Source organism: Thunnus maccoyii, chromosome 1, assembly GCF_910596095.1.
Source record: "Thunnus maccoyii chromosome 1, fThuMac1.1, whole genome shotgun sequence".
Taxonomy (NCBI): Eukaryota; Metazoa; Chordata; class Actinopteri; order Scombriformes; family Scombridae; genus Thunnus; species Thunnus maccoyii.
The window spans coordinates 32119449-32144994 of NC_056533.1; the positions used below are offsets into that span (position 1 = coordinate 32119449).

The following is a 25546-nucleotide window of genomic DNA, read 5'->3' on the forward strand; positions in this document are numbered from 1 at the left end:
ATAGAAGAAGAGACGTTTGGAGCTTTGAAGATTTTATTCTAGCGAGCGCTGTGACAGTTCAGTGAAACATTTTTACAAAATGCAAGTTTGTCTGATCGTTTGAAATATTTGGCTCCAGATTGAACACCAGCACAATCTTTAAAAAGTTGTATTTAAGACTGGATTAAGGGAATAAAGGCACATTATTAAATGTGCAAATACACAGTCGACCCGTTGCCACAGAGGACGAAACATCAATCAAACCCACTAATGGTAAACAAGTCTGTGAATGCATGACCACACTTGTCTTTATAAATGTTTTAGGTTACACAAAAAATGCCTTAAATAAATAACTTGGCAACTCTTGATGTGGATTTAAAAGCAAAATTCTATTTACAATAACAATAGTGAGCAAAACAGACTCATCGACATCAAATCACAATTTAATAGCATCACAAGTCTGGATATTTAAAGGGTCAATTAACTACATAAAACATTTTATCCCGTTTTATCCTTTAATATGCAGAAGTTTCGAGGTTTCTGAAACTTTTGTCAACCATATCTACACGTTAGAAGTAAACAGCAGTGTGTCTTTCTATGAACTGATGATCCACACTGTCAGCTGTGGTTTCACACGGGGGTGTTTGTGGATAATCCAGAGCAACCGGGACACAGTTTCTGGAAAGACGAGGTGCCCTTCAGTCTTTGCAATGTATTTTTTTCAAAGCTCTGAACTCCAAATACGAAGTTAAGTTTTCACATCTATTGCACTGAGCTGGAGAAGGAAGTTTTTGCTTGACCAGATGTTACTGGGGTGAAGTAGAGAAATACATTATGTCTTAATTATGTTGTAATTTGAGTGAACTGACCTTTAAATTTACATCTACGATTAGTTTGCGCGGCCAGTTACGGTACAGCTACCAGTTTTAAACTTGAAGGCAATTCATACTGAATGAGGAGAAAGTCACATCCTTTGTGAAGGCACATGATTGTACAGTAGAGGTAGTGAAATACTGTAACAGGCAATAAGAAAAAATAATGCCTTATTATAATACTATTGACATTATTGTGTACTAAAATACACTGTGGAGTAAAAGGACAATATATAAAACCAATTATAAAAATCAGCCTATAAAAACTTGTCACTAGTCACTATGACTAATCAGTCCAAAAGCCCATTTAAGTTATAATTTAAATGTAAAATGTCTTTCCTAAGTCTCTGCTGAGATCATTCACACCATAAATGTCATTTTTTTGCATTGTAGTGTTGCATTAAGTGTCATAAATGATAGATGATGTTCCAACTGATGAGGAAAAACTTACTACAGGAAGAGTCTTCACTTATCTAAATCACTGATGCATAATCTAACCGACATCTATCATTTGATGCTTGACTACTTCACTCAGTGAGCTCTTGACCTGCTGTCCGCTATTTCAGTATCTTTGCACTTTGCCCAATGTAATTTCAGCTTTTTAAGAGCAACATTAAGTGTGGCTCAGTAGTTTATAGCCGCCTGGTACCGTTTAGATTCTCTGCAAAGGCTGTAAAGCTACATATTTAATTTTGGTGTTTTCCTGGGCTCACATGTCCTCGTTGACGGAGCTGCGGAGAATCCGGAGACGAGACATGACTTCGTCCCAGTCCAGGTAGGCGCCCTCGAGGTGTCGCAACCGGTCCGGCCTGCTGATGTAGCTCTTCCGGCCGTGCAGCAGACGCCAGTTATCAAAGGTCACGATGTCGCCTGCAACACAGCAACACCCAGAGATCAGATATAAGAGGGATAATTCATGTGATTTTTACTTTATTATCTCAGTAAGGAATTAGATTTTGTTATTTCTCTCCATCACAGGGAGGTCGGGGTCGGCTACAGCAAAGTTGGTAGTTGTTCAGCTGGAGATAAAAAGCCTCAATATGTTTCAAACTAAATGTTTTGGACCGCGTGACAGTGTCCGAGACAACCATCAGACAAGTGTCGACAACACCCGACAATCACACCCAACTTCATCCAGCAAATGGCGGAGGTGTGAAAGAACTCAGGGTTTTAACATCTGTCTCAAGTTCTCTTTTCGTTCTTCACACAACTACTTTCATCTTTTTTCATGTGAACAACGTGTAACACAGCATCACACTATCAACACACACTGCCTGAAAGTGTGATTTGCACGATCATCTCTCTAAGTGCTGGGACGTTCGAGTGTTATGTTGCCTCAGAGTCTGGACCTCTACGGTTACAGTAGCGTTTCAACAGTACATGTTGAACTTTTCATGTTTTCAGGTTTTTGAGTTTTAAGCTGTTGCACGTTTTATAGGCCACAGGAGTGCAGGTCATGCTGACAGGATGTGTCAGTAGGAAGTAGGAAGTACAGTCAGGGCCACTTTAGGCCTCCTATCCTTATGAAATATTAGGTTTTGCTACATTAAAGCTGATGACCTTATGAAATAATGAGTGTTTTACTTAACTTACTGTGATAACTGTGTTGATTCTGTTGACTGTATTGTTTTTCCAGTAAATAAACACCTCGTATGTACAGTATGTTGCATCATGACAGTTGCAGAAATAACAAATTGAATTGAAATGACTGATGTGTTTAAATCAATATATAAAGCACTTTGACAGGTATTATATACAGTCTAACTATCCTGCCAGGAGAATTATCTCGAGGCTATAGTCTGACTCGGTGAATAAATCTGACGCGCTCCAACACGATCTCTTCGGTATTCTTACAATAACACAGGTTTGTAGAGCTGAACGATCTCTGCAGCGAGCGTGTAGATAAGTCCTGAGAGGGAAACGTGTCGGCCAGCCACCGACCGGACTGCTTAAACATAAACTCAAGTGAACTTTTAACACTGTTTAATGTTTTCACGCTTACATTCTGATGGCTGGTCGTCAGTTTGCTAACACATAAAAACTGAGAAGGCGAGAGCTTTTGTCAGTATCAGACTCAAGAGTACGAGGCTGTGACTATTTCCTGGAAGCAGTACGTTTGTTTGTTCATTTTTTTTGCCAGCGTTATCTATGACAGCAGATTTTAGAGTGTGATTACGCCAGACAGGTATAAACACTTTTGCCTTTAGATGTGGTTGAATGACATGTCGTCCTAACAGGTTTGTTTGAGGCATACTGACCCTGAAGCGTCCTCAAGGACACGTCATTACGATGGATGTTTGCCAACATTGAATCCGGGGTGCTGCTGTTGAAACAAAGGCGCCATCCTGCTACAATTTAATGTCCTTAACGTCTCAGACAACATCATTATTCCCTCTGTGTCTCCTGATGCTGAGGACACTTTGCTGAGCAGTGATTATTTAAAGAGGGCCACAATAGATTTGGGTAATTTGATTTGGTCTGCAGCGACAGAGATGACATCGACATCCTTGATGTCGTCATGACCTTGTTGACGCTGCTGGATATCAGCAGAGTGGATCCTTCTCTCAGAGCCTCACTGTCATTTTTAAGTTATTTTAAGTTAAAACTTGAAGCATTTATAGTCTCTTATGACTGTAAATGTGGTTAGGGGGTTAAATAAATGAATTTATTTAGACATATTATATCAGTAGAGTTTTTCTGACCTGGCTCCATCCGGTAGGTGACCACGTTCTCCGGTCGGTTCATGATATTCACGTAGGCCTTCAGCGCTCTGTAGAAGGGCTGAACCTGATGCAAGGGAAAGTCCAGCACTGAGTCTCTGGTTGCGTTGTTGTAGTTTATCCTCAAGACTCGACCCTCGGCGTTAACGCTGCTCAGAGAAAGAGAGAGAGAGAGAGAGAAGGACAAACCGTCAGATGATTAGTTTAACAGAAAATTAATCTGCAGCAATTCTGATAATCAAACACTGTCTATTTCCAGCTTGTTAAAGGTGAGGGTTTGCAGTTTTTCTCTTTATTACGTTTCTTGTAAATGTAATTAAATAAATCATTATTTCTATAAAAATACTTTGGGTTTTGGACTATTGGACAGATAAAACAAGCAATTTAAAGACATCATCTTGTGCTCTGGGAAACTCTGATCTGCATCTTTCATTATTTTCTGTCATTTTTATAAATTAAATGTTTAATCAATTTTTAGTTTTACCAAGACAAGATTTGAAATGCCTCGTTTATTCACTGGACACATTAACTTAAACTACAATACCAGAAGTATGTGGACACTCTAACAGTGTATAACTACAGTATGTGATTACTTCTCTAACATCTCATCCCAAATGCGTTGCTGTATCAGCCTCCACTTTTTGTTAAGGCATAATAATTACCAACAGCAGATGGCAGTGTCCTCTTACAAATCTCTACTCACTCGACGATGAACTGCTGCATCTTTCTTTAATGCATGTCATTTCCAATTTGCGTTGTCTGGATCTTTACTACACAGAGATGTTATAAACGCGTGTGACCGTCATCTGACAGGCCGTCTCCACTCACTCGATGATGCATTTCTTGGACTGCAGCATAAAGTCGCAGTAGTCCGTCCCCGTGTCGGTGAAGTCCACTTGGAGCGAGGTGAGGGTGTCGAAGGCCTCCGGGTCTTCTCTCTGCAGCTGCTCGGCCATGTGGAAGCCATCCACCACCTCGCTCTCCCCTCCATCCACAGCCTGGTTGATACAGTGCAGAAACTGCACCTACACACATGCCGGACAAATGTTCGTTTTACAACACAAAAAAAGGACATAAAAGCCAAATACCGCCAGTCAAAACAAACATATAAAAGGCTGCAAATAAATTCATAAGTGATAACATATCTGTTTAGTGCAGTTTAATCCTCTAAATAGACCGAGTAAGTCAGATTTTACTCACTCCAGGAGCAAAGTGTAATGCAGGATAGTCAGTGTGGAGACTGAGCTTGCCTGACGTGTAGGCCACATTGTTTGCCATGTATTTGTCCTGGACCTGCCATGTGTGCCTGAGGATAAAGATAACATAAGTTAATAAACTCCACCTTAATTATTTAAGTTTGGCTTTAGAAGATCAGCAGCGACAATTAAGCTGTGTGGAGAGAAAAAGGATGAGATGAGATGAACTTTGCAGTGATCCCTGAGGGGAAACCGGGCAGCTTCATAGCAATGCTTAGACGGTAGCTTCTGAAGAAGATACTTCATTGAGATGCAGCAAGAGTCCGAGCGCTAATGAGGTAAAGTTATCTTCCATGTTCTGTTTGCCTGCCTCGTTTGGATGCCTGACTCGTAAAACAGTCTAGTTTTTTTCTGATGGCAGGTCTGCAGCTTCAGTCTGCACTCTCTTTACTTCCAGCAGTATGAGCTCATCTGTTGGCAGTGGAAAAGCTTCACGCTCCAAACCTCTGTTCTGACTGAGTGCACCAGGTAATTCCTCTGGCTTATAAAAGCTGGAATGCTTTTAGGTTGTTTTCCCCGTCTCTGTCCTCAAGTAATCAGCACCGTAATAAGTCAAAGTGATGAACTCCCTTGTGATGAAAGGGGCCAACAGATACTCGCTAAGCTTCTCCATGGAACCAAAATGAATCAAAGTTACAGATAATTGAACAGTGCACACATTTTCCTACACATTAATGTTGTAAACTGAGAAACTTTTATCAAAATATCTGGTTGCTTTTTCTGTGATTCCCTAGAAAGGGAAATAAAGGTAAATAAAGGTCTTTTGTATGTTACTTTTACTAATAACACTCCCCGGGCTCTGCTCCAGAAAAAATACGCTCAGTGGAAAATTCAACATTTCAAGATTTAGAGGGGCCTTAGATTATTAAACAGTGGCTTGGCCGAGGATGACTGGAGCAAAATGGGTGAATGTCAGAGTCTTACCCGTAGAACGTCAGCCTGAGATAGCCAATCCTCTCGGCGAGTCTGGCCACATGGCCTTGCTCTGCCGGAGCCCCCTTCAGGTATACAATGCCAACGCGGCGCAGAGCCAGGAGCCAGGCCAGCGCAGCCTTATCGTCATGGAGGACTTCCTGGTAGTCGGCTGTGGGGATACGTAGTTTGCGGCCCCAGTAATAGCGCTCTGAGAGGAGAAAAAGGACACGGAAGAAATATCAGTTAGTGGGGTTTTTTTTTTCATTTGTCTGACAAGGAATAAACCATTTCTGCAATGCACCGACATGAAGCTTTTCCACCCACCAGTGAGTCTTGGTCCAGTCCTGTAGCTGCTCTGTTAAACAAACAAAAGCTGTACAACAGGAGCAGAATATCTACCCATCATAACTTTATCAGATGTCATATTTTTCCTCCCCGTAGTCTGTTATAACCCGCCACGTTCTTTCTTTTAATGCACACTCTTCTCCCTGCTGCAAGAATAAATCTCAACTACTGTTTTATTCAACAGAGGATATTGGCAGGTTTATGTGGAGGCATAAATGATAGGTACATATGGACACCATTCACAAAGCATGAATTCACAGAGATACTGAATGTTTTCAATAGAGAAACCTGCGTCAGCATCATGCCGTGGTTTGGTACATCTGATAAAAATGGACTAGAACCACCCAGGTGTGCAGCAGAGATGAGCATTAGAGCGTGCCCGATCCCTAATACTTTCCATAACACATGCATCACTACCTTTAGAACATGTTTTCCTCTGAGACGAGTTAAAAAAAGGCACATAATGCATCTGGTCTACTAAGGACAAAGAAAAACAGGTCAACAATAAGTACGAACACACACTCTCCCAATAAAACGTGCAGTTGCCATTTTTCCAATCTTAGAAATAAAAACTTCATTTAAAAACTGTATTTGAAAACAGTTTTATGTTTGTGTTAATTATAGGTCTGTTATTGGCTTTCTTATTAAAACCCATCTCATTTAAAGAACTTTGCAGCTTGCCACTGCATGCGATAGTCTGCACACTTTAAGATGAATAGCTCACTGAGAAAAAGCTGCATGTCTCCCTCAGACAGACAGAAGTGGAAAAAATCCTCCCACTGCTCTCCACCCAGCTGGCTCCACTCCTTTTTCCATGGAGCCTCTCTCTGGTGACTTCCACAGAAACAGCTGCTAAGTACATTTATGGGAAGAGGAAGGTTTAACTGAGGAGATTGTGTACCTGTCTGATGTTTGTGGCTCCTCCTCATGTCTTTTTCAGTACCCGCTGACTTTCAAAAACAAATATGCCAACTTGCTGCATCACAAACAGATTACAAGGCCGAAGCCTGCAGGAGAGATGGACACATAGCAGGGCGAGCTTGCTGAACTTCACGCATAATTTATCACTATTTAAAACTGTGTCTGGAACTTTGAAAACTAAATGTGACTGTTTACTCTGAGAGGCTGTGAAGATTTACAGTTGCAACAGACTTTAAAAAACTAGCGATGAGAAACTGCGGGGCCTCGTTTCTCAAAAGGCAGCGAGTCACAAAGCACGCCGAGATGCAACATCAGTCGGAAACACAGTGATCATCATGACTCGCAGACCTCCCTCCAGGCTGTTGTCACAAACAATCAGTTTCTGGCTGCATAGTTCAAAGGGTCAGGAACTCCCCGCTTGTTAAAACTTGTCAAGAGGGTGGAGGGAAACAAAGGCTAAGACTGCGAAACTGGGGCAAAGGTCAAGCCTGAATGTTACAATTACTCTTGTGAAACTGGACCTGGATGTCTTGTACAGGTGCTACGGTGTTTAAGCGCCTCGGTTTGAGGTGTCACCCATGACAAAGAGGCTACAGCTGCGGTAATAGTGAGCGTATACATCAGCTGTGCAGACCTGGCCGTGGTTCAGCCCTCATTTTGAAAACTTATCACGCTCGCCGCTGTCGAGTGAGTTCACATCGTGCCGGCTGCCGGGTCGAGCAAAAGATGAGAACTGAGAACAACTATCATGTAATCAGCTCGTCACATGGGCTTTGTTTTAACTGGAAAGACTAATCACAAATCTTAGATGTGAAAGGATCACAAGGAAATATTTTTTTAGCCTGGTCAGCTCACACTGGTCGTTGTCAGGGGTCTTGACATCCGAACTGTTGTAGATATAAATCTGATCCAATTTGGAACATAAAACAGTATTTTACACTTATTCCACTAAAAATCCATGGTACACTACCTACCCACACCACACGTTAGGCACAAAATTAGTGACTAACTGGTGAGCATTTAGCAGCTTAAGAGCCAGATATTTCCTTCAGGTGTTGGTGGAGACTAAAACAAAGCTATAAAGGAGAGTGAATATTGAACTAACATTAATCAGGTGGCTAGAAATACAACTTATGCTAATATTACTCTGTGTCTGCTGGATGTGTGAATAGGCAAACTTTGCTATTTCAATCTCTAAAAGGTAACAACAGGTCAATGTTGTGTTAATTATTTGTTTCTGCTACCCCAAAGTGGCCAAAACATAATTGAATTCAGGTGAAACTTTCCATGGTTTTCAGACTGAACCAAAACAATGAAGTTGTTGGTTGGAAAACCAAAACAAACAGCTGAAAGATGCTAAAAATCTCAGCAGATGCTGCCGAGGGGAACTGCAGAGTTGGGTAATAATTATCTGTGGATCTGTCATTACAAGTGACCCCTTTCATGTAAATAAGTAAGTAAAGCCTTATTTATATAGCACTTTTTTAAAAACACACAGTTACAAAGCACTTCATAAACACACACACGCAAAATTAAAACAAGCAGATTAACAAAATAGTTTTATTTATACAGAGAGCAACAGACCAAACTGAAACGCAACAAGACATGAGAACAAGAAGGGAGGTTTATAGAAAGGCTTGCCGACATAAACGGGCTTTTAGGCGCCGTTTAAAACAGTCCAAAGATTCAGCAGATCTAATAGATTGCGGAAGATGATTCAACAGAGTCGGGGCTGAGACTGTGAACCTTTTGTCTTGCAGTTAGTGTGGGGGGGATAGATAAAAGGCCCGAGATTTGAGGATTGGAGTGGTTGAGAAGTGGAGTGAGGAACGAGGAGGTCAGAAACGAAGCTTGGGGCAAAGTCATGGAGTGCCTTATACATAATCAGCAGGGTCTTAAGAGTTGATTCTGAATTTTACAGAAAGCCAACGGAGGGAAGCAAGAACAGAGGTAATGTGGGACCTACGGCTGGTTCTGTGAAAATAGACACTTGATCCATTGGTTATATAAAAATATTGATTATAGCCGCTTTAAGTAAGTCAATCCCTGCAGAGCTTTCAGTGACTCTCTGAGGAGTGGACTCTACTTGTGACAAAGCGACTATTCACGGACTAAAAGAGAGACATGAGCGGTGATTGATGCCTTAAGACTGTTGATATAAAGGCATTAAGACGAACTAAAAAGAAAACAAACTGGAAAAAGTTGCAGAAGAACGACTTAAAGATGAATAAATCGAAGATTAAGTGAACAACATTAGATGACTCATCTGAACTCCAACATGCTTTCATGTTGGCTTCAGCGCCCTGCAGCAGTACAGGCTGATGTTCCGGTCTCATTGGTGTGTAATACTCACAAATACCCCCTTATTCACCAGACGCTAATTGACCGCACTGTTTTTTTTTCTTCCTTCTACAAAGGCCTGTGTGTCAACCTAACCCTCTCTTGCATAGTTTCCAGCTGTGGTTAACGGAGATACGATGTCAGAATTAGCATGTGTGTGTTTTTAAATACCTGCGTGTAAGAAAACACAGCGAGGGGGCGTCAAACTGAGACAGCCTTGAGTTTCTGCTGTGTGCTCATTTGTGTAAAAAAAAAATCACTGAGGTTTTCACAGGAAGGACTGTGCTTGAAGGGACACCTCTGACAGTCTGACAAGATAGTATATGTGCATAATCCCCTCCCCTGTTTCCCCCCCCCCTCGGTCGTGGTCTGCTACAGTGGCTTTTCCAGATGAGGAAACCTGAAGCCGCGGCTCCTGTGGCTGTCATGCAGCTCTCCCCTCACTGTGCTCTGTTAGAGCTCGGAGGGCTGCGTTGCTCTCCTCTGCAGCTGGGAGCGCCTTCAAAGCTCTGGTTCATTCACTGCAGTCATCCAGAGAGCTTTGTTTTGTCTTGGTTAAGTTTTATCACAGAGCTCGGATCAGCTCACTTCAATGGGCCATCTGTGGAATGCACACTGGAGGGTTCAGTGTCAAATGAGCATAAACAACCTTTTTTTTTTTTTTTTTAAGAAATAGGCTCAATAAATTGAATTCAATCTGTTATTTATGGCAAAAACACATCTTAGAGATTTTACTGAATATAACAGCAAAACATTAAATATTTAAACTTAGGCATTCATGCCTTATTTAAGCTGCGATTCAAATAAACCATTGTACAATATTTCCATTTTTTGAACGCTTCTGTATCAATAAAGGCATCTTTCAACTGACAGTTTGTTACTTTTTTTCCAATATGTACTAAATCATTGTTTAGTCTCTGCTAATGCTTGCGTAAGTGAATACATATCATAACAGACTATTATTTGAACCAGGTTTTCCACCCACAACTCAGCTTGTGTACAGCTGCAAGTATAAAATCTGATTTATGATTTGCGTTCTTGAGAAGATATAGCATACATATTACATATACAACTCACTAAACTATATTAGCCTGACAACTTAGAGCTACTAAGTTACTTTCTAAATTCATTTTTAAAGGGGAATAGCAACATATCTGATGAATGATTAAGAATTTTCAGATGATTTCTTTCCTAAACAGTCAAAAGTAACTGTGACCTATATTTTGCCACCATATTTATTTGTCCTTGTATAGAAGAGACATATTCAATCATATTCTTTACTCAACAGTCTAAACATTTGAAATATAATTAAAGAAACTGGCCCCGGTTATATTCCAGTTAACAATTAGCACATATGTTTGTGTTTTCACAGTGTACCTAAAATCTCTGTCTGTGCGTATCCATGGAGCTGCAGAGTCACACCACCCTCCCCTAGTTTCGACAAACACACCTTTATTTATGAGACAGACCTGGATGACAGAGCAGCCAGCCTCTGATTTCCCGGTTTAGAGGAGACAGACTAAGCAGTGTTTCCTCACTGGAGAGCTGCAGGCCCTCCGCGCACTAATCCAAACCCAACTCTTTCTCCCTCGGCAGGTTTAGGTTCCCAAAATTCTACTGAGCCTTGCGGTAGTTTGTCAAATTAGATCCTTTTTGCCAACTTATACTCAATGATTTCATTATTATCTGAAGTGCCAAGCAGAGAGTCTGGGTCACCAAAAAAAATGAAAAACCCAGTTCTTATAATCATGATGTAAACGGTGTTGAAATAGCAAAAAGAGATGACAATGAAAGGAGATTTGACCCAAATACAGTGAATTAGAGGAATGCACTGAGAACTTAACTGTGTCTGTGTGTGTCTGTGTGTGTGTGTGTGTGTGTGTGTGTGTTTGTGTGAAAAATAGTGACATTTGTTGAAAAAAGGCCAAATTTCTCAAGAAAGAGACAGCTGATATGTGGAACATTTGGCTGACCTACATAAAAACAGACTCAGCTGTCTATTATAGCACAATAAGCCATGATAAAAGCTAATTTTGACAAATGAAAACACTGAAGTCATACAGGAGATTTAGATTCCACGGATTCCTTTCAGGTTGATAACACAAGCATGTTCACGTGTACGAGAGCACGTGTGTGGAAAGTCAGCTCTGTCGGAGCTGTTAATGGCGTGTGAAGTGATGGTCAGCTTTGGGAGAATATACAAGTTTTTCCCATAATGGACCTCCGCAGTAATGTTTCCAGGAGCCTTTCTGTCAACTGCCGAGTGATGACATGGAGGACTAAATTCAGACCAGAAGGCAAAGAGGAAACATCAGCCAGACAGCAAATTGACGAATCAGCTGCTACGCAAATTAATAGACCAGTAGAAATATAAGCAGACTACAAAAATCTAAACTTAACATGTAGAAAGGTAGAGAGAGATGAAAGTTTAAAAGTGAAAATGACTGTATAAAATGCTTAAAAACTTACTTAGCAAATGTAAGGCTGAAAAGTTTGAATTTAAAAATATCATGTTTACAAATGATGCCATTTTCCACTCCTGTTAGGTCTTCGGACAGTCTGTTCTAAATAGAGAGATATAATCTAAGACATACTCAGACTCAGAAAGCGGAGGTGCACCCGTTACTGTTTATACTACACTGGGTTTCTGCATGTGTCCACACATGTGGAAATGGCGTATGGTTATAACAATTTTCAGCTGCACTTGGACATCCGCAAAGAGTCCACAAGGACCCTCATGGGCAGATGACAAAGGGCTAGTTCTTAAGTACAATACTTTCAAGATTTTATAGTCAAATTTGTACAAAAACAAGTAAAGCTTTTAAAATGTTTCGAAGCAACTTAAACTGTTTTTTTTTTTTTGGTAGACCAGATAGAAGAGCATTACAATTTTCAGGCCTGCAAAAGATCATCTGTCTGTGTTGGTACCACAATGTTTTACCAAGTACCACAAAGAGTGTGACAGATAAATTACAAATTGCTTGTGAGTGAGTATTTTCCACCTTGTTTTTAGATCACATATGGCCTTCTGCGCGGTGCTAAGATCGATTAAGACCAGATCGTTGAGGTTAAGACATGATGAAATGCTTAGGCTTCTTTGACAGGCAATCATCAGCTTAAGGTTAGATATTTTTCAACTTTTGGCTGCTACTACTGACTGGAGGCGTTCTTGGCAGGCTGGAGGAGGATGTAATAGCGACAGCTGTTACAATGAGAGAAATCTCATCGCACCTTCAGTGTCGTCACTGTTTTCTGTCAATTGGACTCTTATAAACTTTTTCTACAATAAATTCAATAAAATGTAGCTTTTTCAGCCTAAATACTTTCTTTACATTTTGTGACTTTTTGTGTGTGTTTATTGATTGAGTAGCCTTGTGTTGTGAGATTTTACTCAGAAATTTCTGTATAAGGGGGACAATAAAGTGGCCAATTATAGCTGTGACCCAATTCAGAGGATGGATCTTATATGAAAAACCTGCTCCATGAAAGACTGACGGCCAGGCTAAACCTGCACGTCTTCCCCTAAATTGGTACACTTTTATTACCAGAACAGAAGAACACTATTTCATGAGACAGGTGTGTAGGAGAGGGACGAATGGATCAAAAGTTGCAAACAAACTCTCACACACTGTCTAACTTTATTTGCGGCGTTCGCAGTTCGTTAGACGGTGTGCAAGAGTATGTTTGCAACTTGTGATACTTTCATCACCAGGAAATTGCCCACAATTCCCCTCAAGTTTAGACTTAACTGTAATATTTCACTTCAAATCACGATTGACAAGAATGTATTATGGGATGCTGAGGTTTGTAAAAGATACACCATTTGCGTCTTCCAAATTTTTGTTCAAAAAGAAGACTTGATTTCTTGGATGAATTTGAGGGAGGCTTTGAAATGGGACAGGTCTGTTATTCAGTATTCAGTCTAGAAATCAGGACTAATGAGGATCCAGATCCTGCATTAGGATGTGGCTTATGTGTCTAGTCCTCAATGAATGATTGGTAGTGTGTCAGCCATTTTGTATTCAGTATTACTCATTCTGCTAAAACCCTGACGAAGGCCATTTGCTGAAAAAAAAGTTGTCTGAATAAGTTTTGAAGGGTTATCTTTCACATATTTTGTGAGACATCGTGTTCCTTAACACAATCCTCAAGGCCTCCCTGTGCTAGATGTTTTACTCATTTTCACATTAGCACTTTGACTGAGAGAACCCAGCAGTAAAAAAGAGTAAAAACAATCCCAATCTTAGTATGTAGAGTAGAGTAGAGTATGACTTTATTAGGACCAATGCATCAATCTAACATGGAAACATGGAGCTTTGGTGGAATCTAACACTCCTCAGAATGAACTTGCAGCCAACTCTGCTTTTGTTCTGCTAATAAAATACAAAATTATCAATCAACTGGAGGAACAAAACAAACACTATCTGCCAATGATTATAATAAACAGAATAGGAAATCGATTTCACATGGTCAAACTACCATGAAACCGCCTTGAAACCGTGAAACCACATCAAACTTTGACCAGAAGAGCAGAAAGAAATGTGAAGGGAGTTTGGCCAACGAAGGGCAGGCAGTGGTACTTTCCTCTATTAGTACAACTCAACACAGTTATCATGAGTGATCACAGCAAACGACTCAACTTGTTATAAAAAATGACATGCTATTATGCCTTGTTCAGAGTGAGCAATTTAAACAGTTTGCTCAATTAGAGAATGGTCGTAAAGGCAGATTGGAAAAGAAGGATTACGTGTCCAAACTACAAAAGCGAGGTGGTGCGTGAGAAAGCACTGTGAGCTATGTGTTTGGGCATATTTTTACTTTCTAAAAAAGTCCATTGAACCTGTATCATATCCGTCTTTTAAATACCAGTGACATAAAATTAGTCATGATTCCCACCCTGACTAAATAAACATGACAAGCGCAAAATGGGAGGCCTGAGACGATGACATGGTTCAAATATTAAAAGCATCTGGCAGGCGTTTGAGTAAATCACTGACAGACTTATCACCAAAAAGGAAGAGTCATTGCAGATAAGGACGTGAGTGACACAAGCCTTTGTTGTTCTGGGAGCAATTCAGCATCCTAATTCTCCTCCGAGTGACGTAATAAGTTCAAAGTGCAAATGCCAGCAAAAAATGACTGGTGTGAACTCCAAAGGTCCTGAACACATCAATGAATCAGATGTAGTTTAATGAGATATAACTGTTGACAATAACAGACCTCAAGGCTTTTGATAAAAACACTAATAAATCTGACAGCATTCTTGTCACATAGTAGTTGACTAATTAAATATTTGTCTGCACCACATTTTATGGCAATCCATCAAATAGTTGTCGAGACATTTCTCTCTGAACCACAAATGTGAGCCTGCTGTCACAGGATCACCAAAGTCATTAGTATTTATGTATAAAGGTTCATGGCAATCAATAGATGTTGAAATATTTCATTCTGGAAAAATGATGGACCGACCAACCAATCCAAACACAAAGTACACAAAGTAAAGTGCAGCTGAGCTGTTTGGATGTCAGTGGTTTTGAAAGTATTTGGTCATAAAGCCAAGTGTTGGACAAATTGAAATTTTGATCTGATGGCGGCGCTAAATGAAAAATTAAGGGATCACAAAAGTCATAACAATTCATCCTGAGGGGGGTGACAAACCATCAAATAGTTGTTGAGACATTTCACTTAAAAGCATAAATGTCAACCTTATGGTGGCGCTAGAGGAAAAGTCAGGAGACCATCAAAGTCATTAGGATTCAACCTCTGGGCACCATGGCTAAATATTAAATTTTAGTACAGATACATATGAGGACAAGTCACTAAAAACCAAAAATGTCAACCTCAAGTTGACCCTTGAAGAGAAGTCTGGGGATCACCAAAGCCAGTAAGATTCATTCTCTTGGGGCCATAAATGTCTGTACAAAATTTCTGGGCAAACTATTTGATTGTTGTTGAAATATTTCAGTCTGGACCAAAGCGGAGGACTGACCAACCAGCCAACTGACCTTTCCATCCCTAGAACCACGTCACTAGCTTGGCTTAAATAAAAAAAAATAACACACTGGATTGCTGTGGCCTAACTCTAACCAGCTCAGACCGGCCCAAAAATGATCAGTCTGTAAAACCTCAGTTCTTTTGCAAAACCTACGTAAAAAGACAGCAGAGCTACTAAACATAACCAGAATGTTGAAATTCAAAAAGCAAGACGGCTCTGCAAAAACTAAAATAAAGTGTCCAAACAATAACAACTACATATTGGGATATTGGAGAATTTGGCAATAGCATCTCACAACAGAAAAGCAACATCCAAAAAAAAGTCTTAGAAGTTAACTGAAACTAAAAACTTACATATATTGGACGGGACCGAGAACGTGTCTTTGAGAGCTCTTCGGTTACATGTAAAGGCTCAGGGATTTTGTTCGTTCCCAAGGAAGGAAATACTGACAACTGTGAGCTGTGTTTGGTAAGAACATGCAGATCTTTTCTTGACCCTAACTCTAAATCAGTTTTCCATATGGCAGAGTCAGGAGGGGGTCTGAATGAGACTCTGGCATTCATACAGACGCCAGCCTGTAAGGTCCACTGCCTAGCGCTGTTTCACATCCAGACCGTACTTTGGTTCAGTTTTATCTAGATTGGACATGCAAGGACAATAAACTAGAGGTGCTGACAAATCACATGTGCATCAAATACGCTACAGGAAACAAATTGAAAATCTACCAGAAGATCTAATTGAAAAGGTTATTATGCTTGGAAACTCATTTAAGTCAAATTTACTGCCAGTGAATGAGGAAAACTAGAATTTGCGCAATAATCAACTGGATCCTTAAGTGAAACTATAAATTGTCAAGATGACTGAGTGCTTAACTGTTTAAAAATAATGACCAAAGACAACAAATTCAACATGTTCTAGTTTCATTCCTGTATTTGGGAATGTGTAACACACACATTAAAATGTCCTCTGTTAATGTTTTAAGTGCACATGAATAGTAATGGTTTAAATCTCACACCAATAACAGCTGCTGCTAAACGACATACTGCGGTTTGAGTTGCACATCTCCATGGAAACGGCAAAAGCAGAGGAAGAAAACATTACTCTAGACATGAAAACAGAGGTATGGCACAAGGTGAATAATATCCCCTACGCTCCCATTTTAAATTTAACCTCACAGTGTCCTGTGTGTGGCACACTTTTACTGTTGAGGACACTTTAACAGGCAAACTTGGGCCTATAAAACCTAGGTGCTCTGCATGAAAAAGGAAACAGAACTTCAAACTTTAAACTGTGGACTGTGCTTCTGTGAGTTAGCGTCATGGAGAAGTAAGGAGTGAGAATATGAGAAAAATCCTCCGAGGTGAATGCTGTTCATCATCCATCTTTCAAGAATGTAGACCTTTCCAGTATTTTTCAGAGCAAGGAATTTCAGGCTGGCACTCAGGGGGAAATAATTAAACCCAGGGAGTGTGTGTGTGTGTGTGTGTGTGTGTGTGTGTGTGTGTGTGTGTGTGTGAGCACGTCATCTTGTATTGTGTTTTGGTGTATGAGCTTAGCAGTATCTTCCAGGAGCGCTCCTGGCTCTGTGCTGAGTGGTTAAAAAAAAAAGTCTACACTACAAAATGACTATCTGTCTCTATAATGTAGTGAAGGGGATCTGTTTACACTTTAACATGAATGGAAAGGCTCTGCAACACACACACAACCCTAATCAGTCTGGAACAGAGACAGAGCAGGAGCCGCTCAGCCCTGTGGGTCCTTCAGGACCACGTGTGTGTACACAATCCGACTACAGTCCATCCCCCGCTCCAGTGAAGTGCCGCTACCTTGTTCCACTGCTGAACTTTCTCCTCTGCTGTCTGGCAGACTGTAAAGCGTATTGGGCCATTGTAAATGTACTGTAAAATTAGTTCTCCTTCCAGTCTTAAGAAAAACCTCTTTCCTTAACAACCCTGCTATGTTCCTGAGGGAAAGAAACGTGTGGAAAGAAAGGTTTAAATCAGGGGCATCTTTTATCCCCAGGAAAGGTTAGCAGAGAACGTACACTTATTTTCATCTTAACAGTTACACACTAACATCTGAGAGCTTCTGCTTAATTGCATAATGGATGTGAACAAGCATTTTGTCCACAACCTCTCAGTACCTGCTGTTGCCACATGCCAAGTGTATATTTCAATTAAAAATATCAATTAGGGAAAAAAAAAATAGATTAAGAGAGTGATAATGCCAATGCCAATGCCAGAAACATCCCAAATGTATTTAAAAAAGACACAAAACAGTCAACAAACAACAGGGCCAAATTAATTTCTGCTGACTGTTGGACAAGCGTAGATTTCATGAACCAAAAACAGGAATTAGACAGAAATGTGCATTGCTGCCAAAGCAGAATCTCTTCCACTTAAATTTTTATATTGACTTCATAACAGACAGTGCATGTCATGCAGGAAAGAACACAAATTATACCCTTTCCAATGTGGTTACATTGGAAGGAAAGTATGAAAATTAGATCATCTTGTATTTTGCAATAAATTAGAGTTAATGTGGTAGCGTACTCAAGTGTTTGATAGAAAGACCTAAATCAATGACATTGACTAATTCATCACATTTCAGCTTTGAACATTTCTGCTTTGAAAAATAAAATATGAAATTCATCAGGTCTGATCTCATCAGAGAACCTAAACGGGCTGCTTTTGGATTTGGGATTCAATTTTTTTTTTATTATTATGTTGGACTGAGATATGACAATGTAATTGGGGATTTGGATGTTAATGATAAAGTTGTGTATCAGATGGCATGGGATCTGACGTTCACGCCATGTGTGATTCATGCTAAGCCTCATCAATCTGCTAGCTTGCTACTTGTGTACAAGCACGTAACACTCCCTGCCTGCCAAGCAGACGTTGCTGTTCTCAGATACGGTTTTTGAAAATATAGCAATACATGACATGTTTTTTCATCCTGTGAATTCCAATACAGCCACATTATGAGTTATGGCCTCCTTCGAAAATGATCTCTTTGGCCATTACATTAACAGCAGAGTAATCAATTAGAAAGTAATCAGAAGTTTCAGACCAGCGCAGTTCAATCTATACTAATCTTTTTTCTCTACAGTTTGTGTGCATTATGTGCATTATCTTATTACAATTTCATATCCCACAACACCACTGACTTCATGCTGTGAATACACATGGAAACATACATTTAAGAGAAGATAAGCACATCCTAATACATCATAAATTAAACTCCAACAACGACATGTATGTGTATAGTTTTAGTGCTGGTGCCATCTCATCTAAGCCCCTGATGCACATCAAACATTTCTGTGCAAACAACAGATCACTTACAGCAGCTGTACACACATACAACAGTAATTGGCACCCAATACCAGTTAATTACATGCAATTTTAAAATTACAAAGCCTGGTACATGTATTTGTACAGTGTAAATGGAAAATATAAAAGCTGGACTCACCATTGAGGAAGAGCTCTTCTTGCATTGCCTGTCTTGCAGCATGAGAGAAACAGCGTTTCTTGAGCCACTCTGCGTCAAACACACTAGTGTGCTGGTCGGGCCACACAATGGACACCTGGGGAAGGAAGGCAAGAGAACTGAACTGGTAACAAGGTAAAAAGCTCATGATCCCCACTGGCCAAAATATTTCAGATTTTTTTCCATGTTGCCACCTCTTTAATATTTTGCTGTGATCAACCATCTACTGAAAGTGTGGTGTCTCGCTGTCAAATAAACAATAAGAGAAAAACTTGTCTATTGACTGGAAATGATGAGGTCAAATACTTGCTGGGTTTTCTGTTTTAAATGAATGCATGATTGCACTTGTTTTCAGAAAGAGAGACTGTCTTTCAGAACAGACCGCCCTTGAAGCCAAGGAAAGCAGTACTCTCTTAGGTCATACAACTGAGAAAGCCCTACAGTACATACAAAAAAAAAAAAATCAAACAGTTTTTTCTAATTAAATGCAGATTGATTTGTTGATCATCTGCTTCTTTTTTTTCTATAGCCAGGTGAAAGCTTGTTGTGTCACTTAAAACATGTTTACTATAATACTACAGTAAATCTTGGTACAGGAAACAGTAGAACCGCATTGGGAACTTATAGCATTTAATTTTCACAAACAAAAGGAAAAGGCACAGAGCGTCACTGTGGCTTGGCAGCACTGTCACATCACAGCAGTCTGTTTATGGCTGTGTCGCACTTCAGGAGCTGAAGCCCCTGAAGGACGCAGCTTATGAAGGTGGTTCCTTTGGAGGATTTAAAAGGTCAGGCTGAACATGACATTCCTGACAAAATGAGACAACGTCACCTGACAGTTGCTCTTAAACAGTAAGCAGAGTGTTAAGTTTCATCATAATTGGATTTACAGAATGAGTTGTGATGTTTCACTTCAACACAGGGTGGACAACAGGAAAATAGTAATAATAATTATAATTATAATAAACCTTTCTATAGCACCTTTCAAAACCAGAGTTACAAGGTACAAGGAACACAATACCATAAAATACAGGTGCAAGATAGAAAACAGAGAAATAAAACAAACAAAAAAAGATTTAAAAAGAAAATGCAATGAAAACAGTGGAGTTAAAACAGAACAACAGTAAATCTTTTGAATAGCCATTATATAAATATTATAAAAACGCCAGTCTGTACAGGTGGGTTTTTAAAAGCTTTGTAAACTGAGGTGCTGACTCAGCTGATCTGACACTGAGGGGGAGTTTGTTCCACAGCGTTGGAGCTAAACCAGTAAAAGCATGATCCACTTCTGTTTTAAGCCTGGACCATGAAACTTTTAACAACATCTGATTCTCTGATCTGAGGGGTCTCGGTGCAGAATAAAGGGGGTTAAGAGTTGTGAAATGTAAAGCGGAGCCAGGACATGTAGGGATTTAAAAGTAATCAATAGAATCGTAAATTGAATTCTATACCGAATGGGGAGCCGGTGATGTTCGGCCAGGACTGGAGTGATGTCTGGTGTTTGTAAGAAGCCTCGCTGCGGCATTCTGCACCAAGTGTAGCTGCATCGTTTAGGCAAGTAAATAATGAACTGCAGTAGTCTAGGCGGCAGGAAATGAGGGTGTGGGTGAGTTTTTGGGGAGCAGAGGGGGAGTAGTGTATCAGGATAGTCTTAACATACCCATGTAACTTCCATTTATCTTAAACACCCAAACTTTTAAATTGATAACGGTGCACAAAAACATTTCCCCTTTTGCTACCTTTGCTTTCAAACATCACTTTGAATCTTTTCAGCCCCAGTCTGAGTCTTTTTATACTGAGTATCTGCCGATACCAACTCCAGTTCAATACATAATATTTTATCTAAAATGACAATGACAAATGTGTATCTAACACGCTGAAATAACTGGTGTAGCCTACTTAATTTGGCACAGCTTATTTTAACATAAGCCTCTTGATCCAAATACTGGAGGTCCTGGTTCAAAACTATTACGATGATAAGCAACAATGACTGATATGATATAAATGAAGGTTCAACTGGGAGAATGTGACTCCTGAAATGGACATGGACAGCACCGAAATGTGTGCTGGGATTTTCATTGAATTTGAGGCCACGATGTTCATGCATACAGCGCTTGAGTTACTAAGACAGCACCTCATTGCAGCTCCAGCTCCATCTTTTACAACGGAGTCAAAAAGAGCAAGCAGCACAAGTATACAGATAACCAGACAGATAATAGGTTTTAAATAAAGTTAAAGTAATTGCACCTGAAACGTTACTTATTACCATCTAATGGATTGTGAAACTGTGCAACAAGCAAACCACTTAATGTAGGGGGCTTAATGGTAAACCAGGATGTAGCTCTGTAAAATGCCAGTTTGGGTATGAATCTAAACATTTATCTTCTTCTTTTAGTATAAAACATTCATAACTTTTGTATGAAAACAGAAAAACACAAGTCAGGTGAAGGCAGTGGCCTACCTTGTTGTCATTAGTGACCTCCACAACGTTGATTCCCATATGGATGTCAAGATCGGACATCAACAGTTTCCGGGCCTGAGCCGACTGCAGCGTACACAGTGGACACTGGCAGTTGTCTCTCAGCCAGGTGAACGGGTACAGGCTATGGCCTCCGTCCTCCCACTCCACCTCAACCAGCCTCTCCTCATCCAGGGCCCGGACATGCCTCATCGAGTGGCGAGCCACAGGAAGAGAGGCTGAGCCCAATGTCTGCTGCCCACGGAGCTGCACTGAAGTCAGACAAGTGGGTGTTGGACTTACAGCCTGGCCTGGTCTACGACAAGCCCTCAGAGCCCGGCAGGTCATGGCAGAGGTGCTCCTCTGCAGGGCCGGCAGGGCGAAACGTGAAAATGTACTCAACCACATTTTTGAATGGTTTCCTCCAGGAAACTAGGTCTCCAGATCAGAAACGGCCACCAACTCTGTAGTTAATGAGAAAGCAAAGCAACAGGATTAAACAACGGGAAGATGGATGGAATTACACACTTCCATCTTTGAATTGATGAGCTCAAACACTGGTGGGGGGGGGGCAAAAATCCAAAAATCCTTTTGTTTCAGCTCCTAAATTGTGAGGATTTGCTGCCTTTCTTTGTCTTATATGACATTTGGGTTTTGGATTGATAGCGAGACAAAATTAGACATTTGAGAATGTCAGGCTGGGCTGTCAGAAACTGATGGGTATTTCTCACTTATTTCTGACATTTTATAAAAAGATTAAAGGATTAGTCAGGAAAACAATCAAATGTAGAAATAAACAAATAAACAGCTTGCTCACTGCGGGACGAGCTGTTTATTTATTGCATGTGGTGCAATAACTAATAATTGGACACTGGAGCCCTGCAGTGTGTGAGCTGTTTATTTGTTTATTTCTACATTTGCTCACTTTCAGCACAGCACCTGCACCCTTTGGTTTGGATGTTGGATGATTCTATCTCAGAAAAATGATCAGCAAATTAATTAGCGATGAAACTAATACTTGTAACAGTCCACTTCAGCAAACCAGAATGTCTAACTGGTCATACTGTAATTAATCAGGGTAGACAAATCAGAAATGAGCTGACATAAGGATTGAAATATTATGGACTGATGTATTAAAAATATCAGTGAAATTATGGTGTTACAGTAAATTTTGCCAAACCTATTGGATAGTTCCACATGTGATTGTCAGCTGTGCAGAGCAAAAGGTATTTTCTAATCTTGGTCTGCTGACTGTGTTTTTTGGATAAGATTTTGGGCAAAGCAGCAGCATTACTTCAAAGTGCACTGTGGTCCAAATCCTGCACCTGTGTGAAGTTTCGTATCCAAAGTATTCGTTGAGATCTTTCCCCTATTAGTAGCAGGAATTTCCCAGACATACATTCATTCATTTGTGGCGGCCTCCCTCAATATCAACACTGACCGCCACATATTGATTTTATAGGTTTTTTTTACTATTTAAAATGGGTAAAATGTTATTCTGTCGTAGAGCTGCTAGCAGCGCATTGATTCGATCAGCCCCTCCTCACCCCGCTCTCGCTCTCTATCTCACAAACATGTTGATAACGGACCCGTCTGTGAATAGCCACTCCTCTCCGTGCACACTCTGAATCAAAACATGATCATACGTGGGAGGAAGGATTGTTGTTGGCTTTTCCCCGTAGAGAAGACGGCTGGCCGAATTCCTGAACCCGGAAACATTGAGTAGCCTGATTGTTTTCTTGATAAATCAATTTATTGTTTCGTCTATAAATCATCAGAAAACAGTGAAAAATGCCCACCACAATTTCATATATCCAAGGTGATGTCATCAAATGTATTTAGTGTAATTAATGTTAAGAGGATTGGTAATGTACCCATGTAACTTCCATTTAATTTTAACACCATAAACTTTTATCCTTATGCTACCTTTGCTTTTCAACTTCACTTTGAATCAGGGACGTCCCAACCAAGTCTTTATTGACCTCAGTCCCGATCACAGTCCTTCTATATTGGGTGTCTTCTGATAATGAGTCCAATGCGACACTTATATTTACCTAAATTATGATAAATAATGTTTAAATATGTATCTACTGTAACTCACTGAAATAACTGATGTAGCTGACTTAATTTGGCACACCTTATACTCCACGAGCTTCTTGATCTTAATACTGGAGGTCCTTCTTTAAGACAATTAAAAGCTGCAAATTTGGACAGTTGAGAAGACTAAACGATAAAATGTTTAAGTCATTTTTACATGAAAATTGTTAAATTGTTAAAATAGTTGCTAAATAATCCTCTGTCTGTTGACAAACAGATTGACTCACACTCTTCTGTAATAAATCCCAACATTACAGGACGGGTTCACAGTCAGGTGCCCAAATGAACATTGAAACAGGTTTTCCTTGCTGTAATCATTCCTCCTGTTCACACTGACCATTAGAAGATCCCTTCATAATGCACTTACAATGTAAGTGATGGGGGCCAAAATCCACAGTCCTCCTTCTGTAAAAAAAATGTATTCCAGTATAGGTTATCTGAAGCTAATATAAACTTCAGCCATCCAAGTTAGTCAAATCAAGTAGATATCTTTCAAGGTTACAGTCTTCTCAGTGCCAAAGTCCCTCTTTTTGTTACTATACATCCACCGCAGTGCAACAGGGAAAGAGTTTATTTATTTGCTTGCCTATTTTTAAATATCTCAGTGTGAATGGGAGCATTCAAAAACCTTACACTGAGCCTTATCATAAACTAACAGCCCCAACTGCTCTTTGATTCTGCTTAGTTCATATTTCCTGAAACTAACGGTTTTTAAAGCTGTGACATCACTACCAGCGGGTGGATTTCAATTTGATTAGCACACAGCGTCCATCCTCTGGATCAGTGGTGGAAGAAGCACTCAGATCCTTTACTTAAGTCAAAGTAGTAATACAGCAATGTAAAAATACTCCATTACAAGTAAAAGTCCTGCAAGAAAAATCCTGCTTAAGTAAGAGTACATAAGTATTAGCAGCAAAATGTAGTTAAAGTATTGCAGTAAAAGTAGTGGTTTGGTCCCTCTGACTGATATATTATTATATATGACATCATTAGATTATTAATACTGAAGCATCAGTGTTAGAGCAGCATGTTACTGTTGTAGCTGCTGGCGGTGGAGCTAGTTTCAACTACTTTATATACAGTTAGCTAGTTTTAGTCCACTGGTTCCCAACCTAGGGGTCGGGCCCCTTCGAAGGGTCACCAGATAAATCTGAGGGGTCGTGAGATGATTAATGGGAGAGGAAAGAAGAAAACACAAAGTTATGATACACAAACCTGTTTTCAGTTTTGGGATTTTTTCTCTCATCTCTGATTTTTTGGTGAAATATTGGATCATTTGAGCATTTATTGAAATGAAACCATGTGAGAAGTTTAGAGGGAAAAATCACTATTTGGTGGAGCTGTTAACAACTCACAGCCATCTGAAATGATGTGTGCCAAAAAGGTTGGAAACCACTGGTTTCATCTTTAACAATGTTTTGCATTTTAAAAGCTTGTTATATTATCTATTGTGTCAAATCTTCATCTGAAAAGTAACTAAAACTGTCAAATAAATGTAGTGGAGTACAATATTTACCTCTGAAATGGAGTGCAGTGGAAGAATAAAGTAGCATCAAATGGAAATACTCAAGTACAAGTACCTCAAAACTGTACTTATGTGAAATACTTGAGTAAATATACTTAGTTACTTTCCACCACTGCTCTGGATACAACCAAACCGTGTGTGGACAAAGGGTGTGTGAACAAAAGCTGTCTTACCCTCCCCGTTACCTCGTTTTATCCGCTAACGTTGTAGCTGACAGCAGCTTAACTGCTGCACATGATAAGTTTAGCCGGCAGTCTTTAGCTTTGAGGAAGAAACATATGAGTTACACCGGCTGTTAGGAAGCTAGTTAATGTAAACGCACCTTCCGGCTCCTCCAGTTGCACATCAGTTTCAAAGCTAACACAGAGGCTAACCGGTTGACCTACTTCCAAAAGAGGCGTCTTTACCTTCTTTATTTTAAAGTTTATGTATTAAAGTGCCACCAAAAAGCAGTAAAAACGAGCCCGTCAGCCTTTAATAGACGTTACCTGTTGTATTTAGATGACAGGTCCTCTTTCTCTCCGGTGTCGCGTGCGTCAACACAAATGTCGTCTGTCAGCGCGAGACAGAAAGTAGGTGAAAGGTTGACCGGGAGGCAGAGCACGATGACATAATCACTGCATGAACGGTGCTG

At 40.1% G+C, this 25546-nt stretch overlaps 1 protein-coding gene across 2 annotated transcripts; it reads right to left on the reverse strand.

The window, feature by feature from the left end:
• Window positions 1–19: 19 nt before the first annotated feature.
• On the reverse strand, window positions 20–25501 carry bbox1 (butyrobetaine (gamma), 2-oxoglutarate dioxygenase (gamma-butyrobetaine hydroxylase) 1). Of its 2 annotated transcripts, none has more exons than XM_042411709.1 (9): window positions 25401–25501; window positions 21294–21754; window positions 18815–18929; window positions 5752–5950; window positions 4772–4877; window positions 4400–4596; window positions 3554–3720; window positions 1565–1721; window positions 20–657 (listed from the first exon to the last, which is right to left on the reverse strand). In XM_042411709.1, exons 2-9 carry the CDS (start codon window positions 21696–21698, stop codon window positions 549–551), a joined length of 1455 nt encoding a protein of 484 aa, XP_042267643.1. In that variant the 5' UTR covers window positions 21699–21754; window positions 25401–25501; the 3' UTR covers window positions 20–548. The 2 variants fall into 2 exon arrangements, with proteins under 2 accessions (XP_042267643.1, XP_042267651.1); XM_042411717.1 differs by lacking the exon at window positions 25401–25501 and adding an exon at window positions 25086–25200.
• Window positions 25502–25546: the final 45 nt, after the last annotated feature.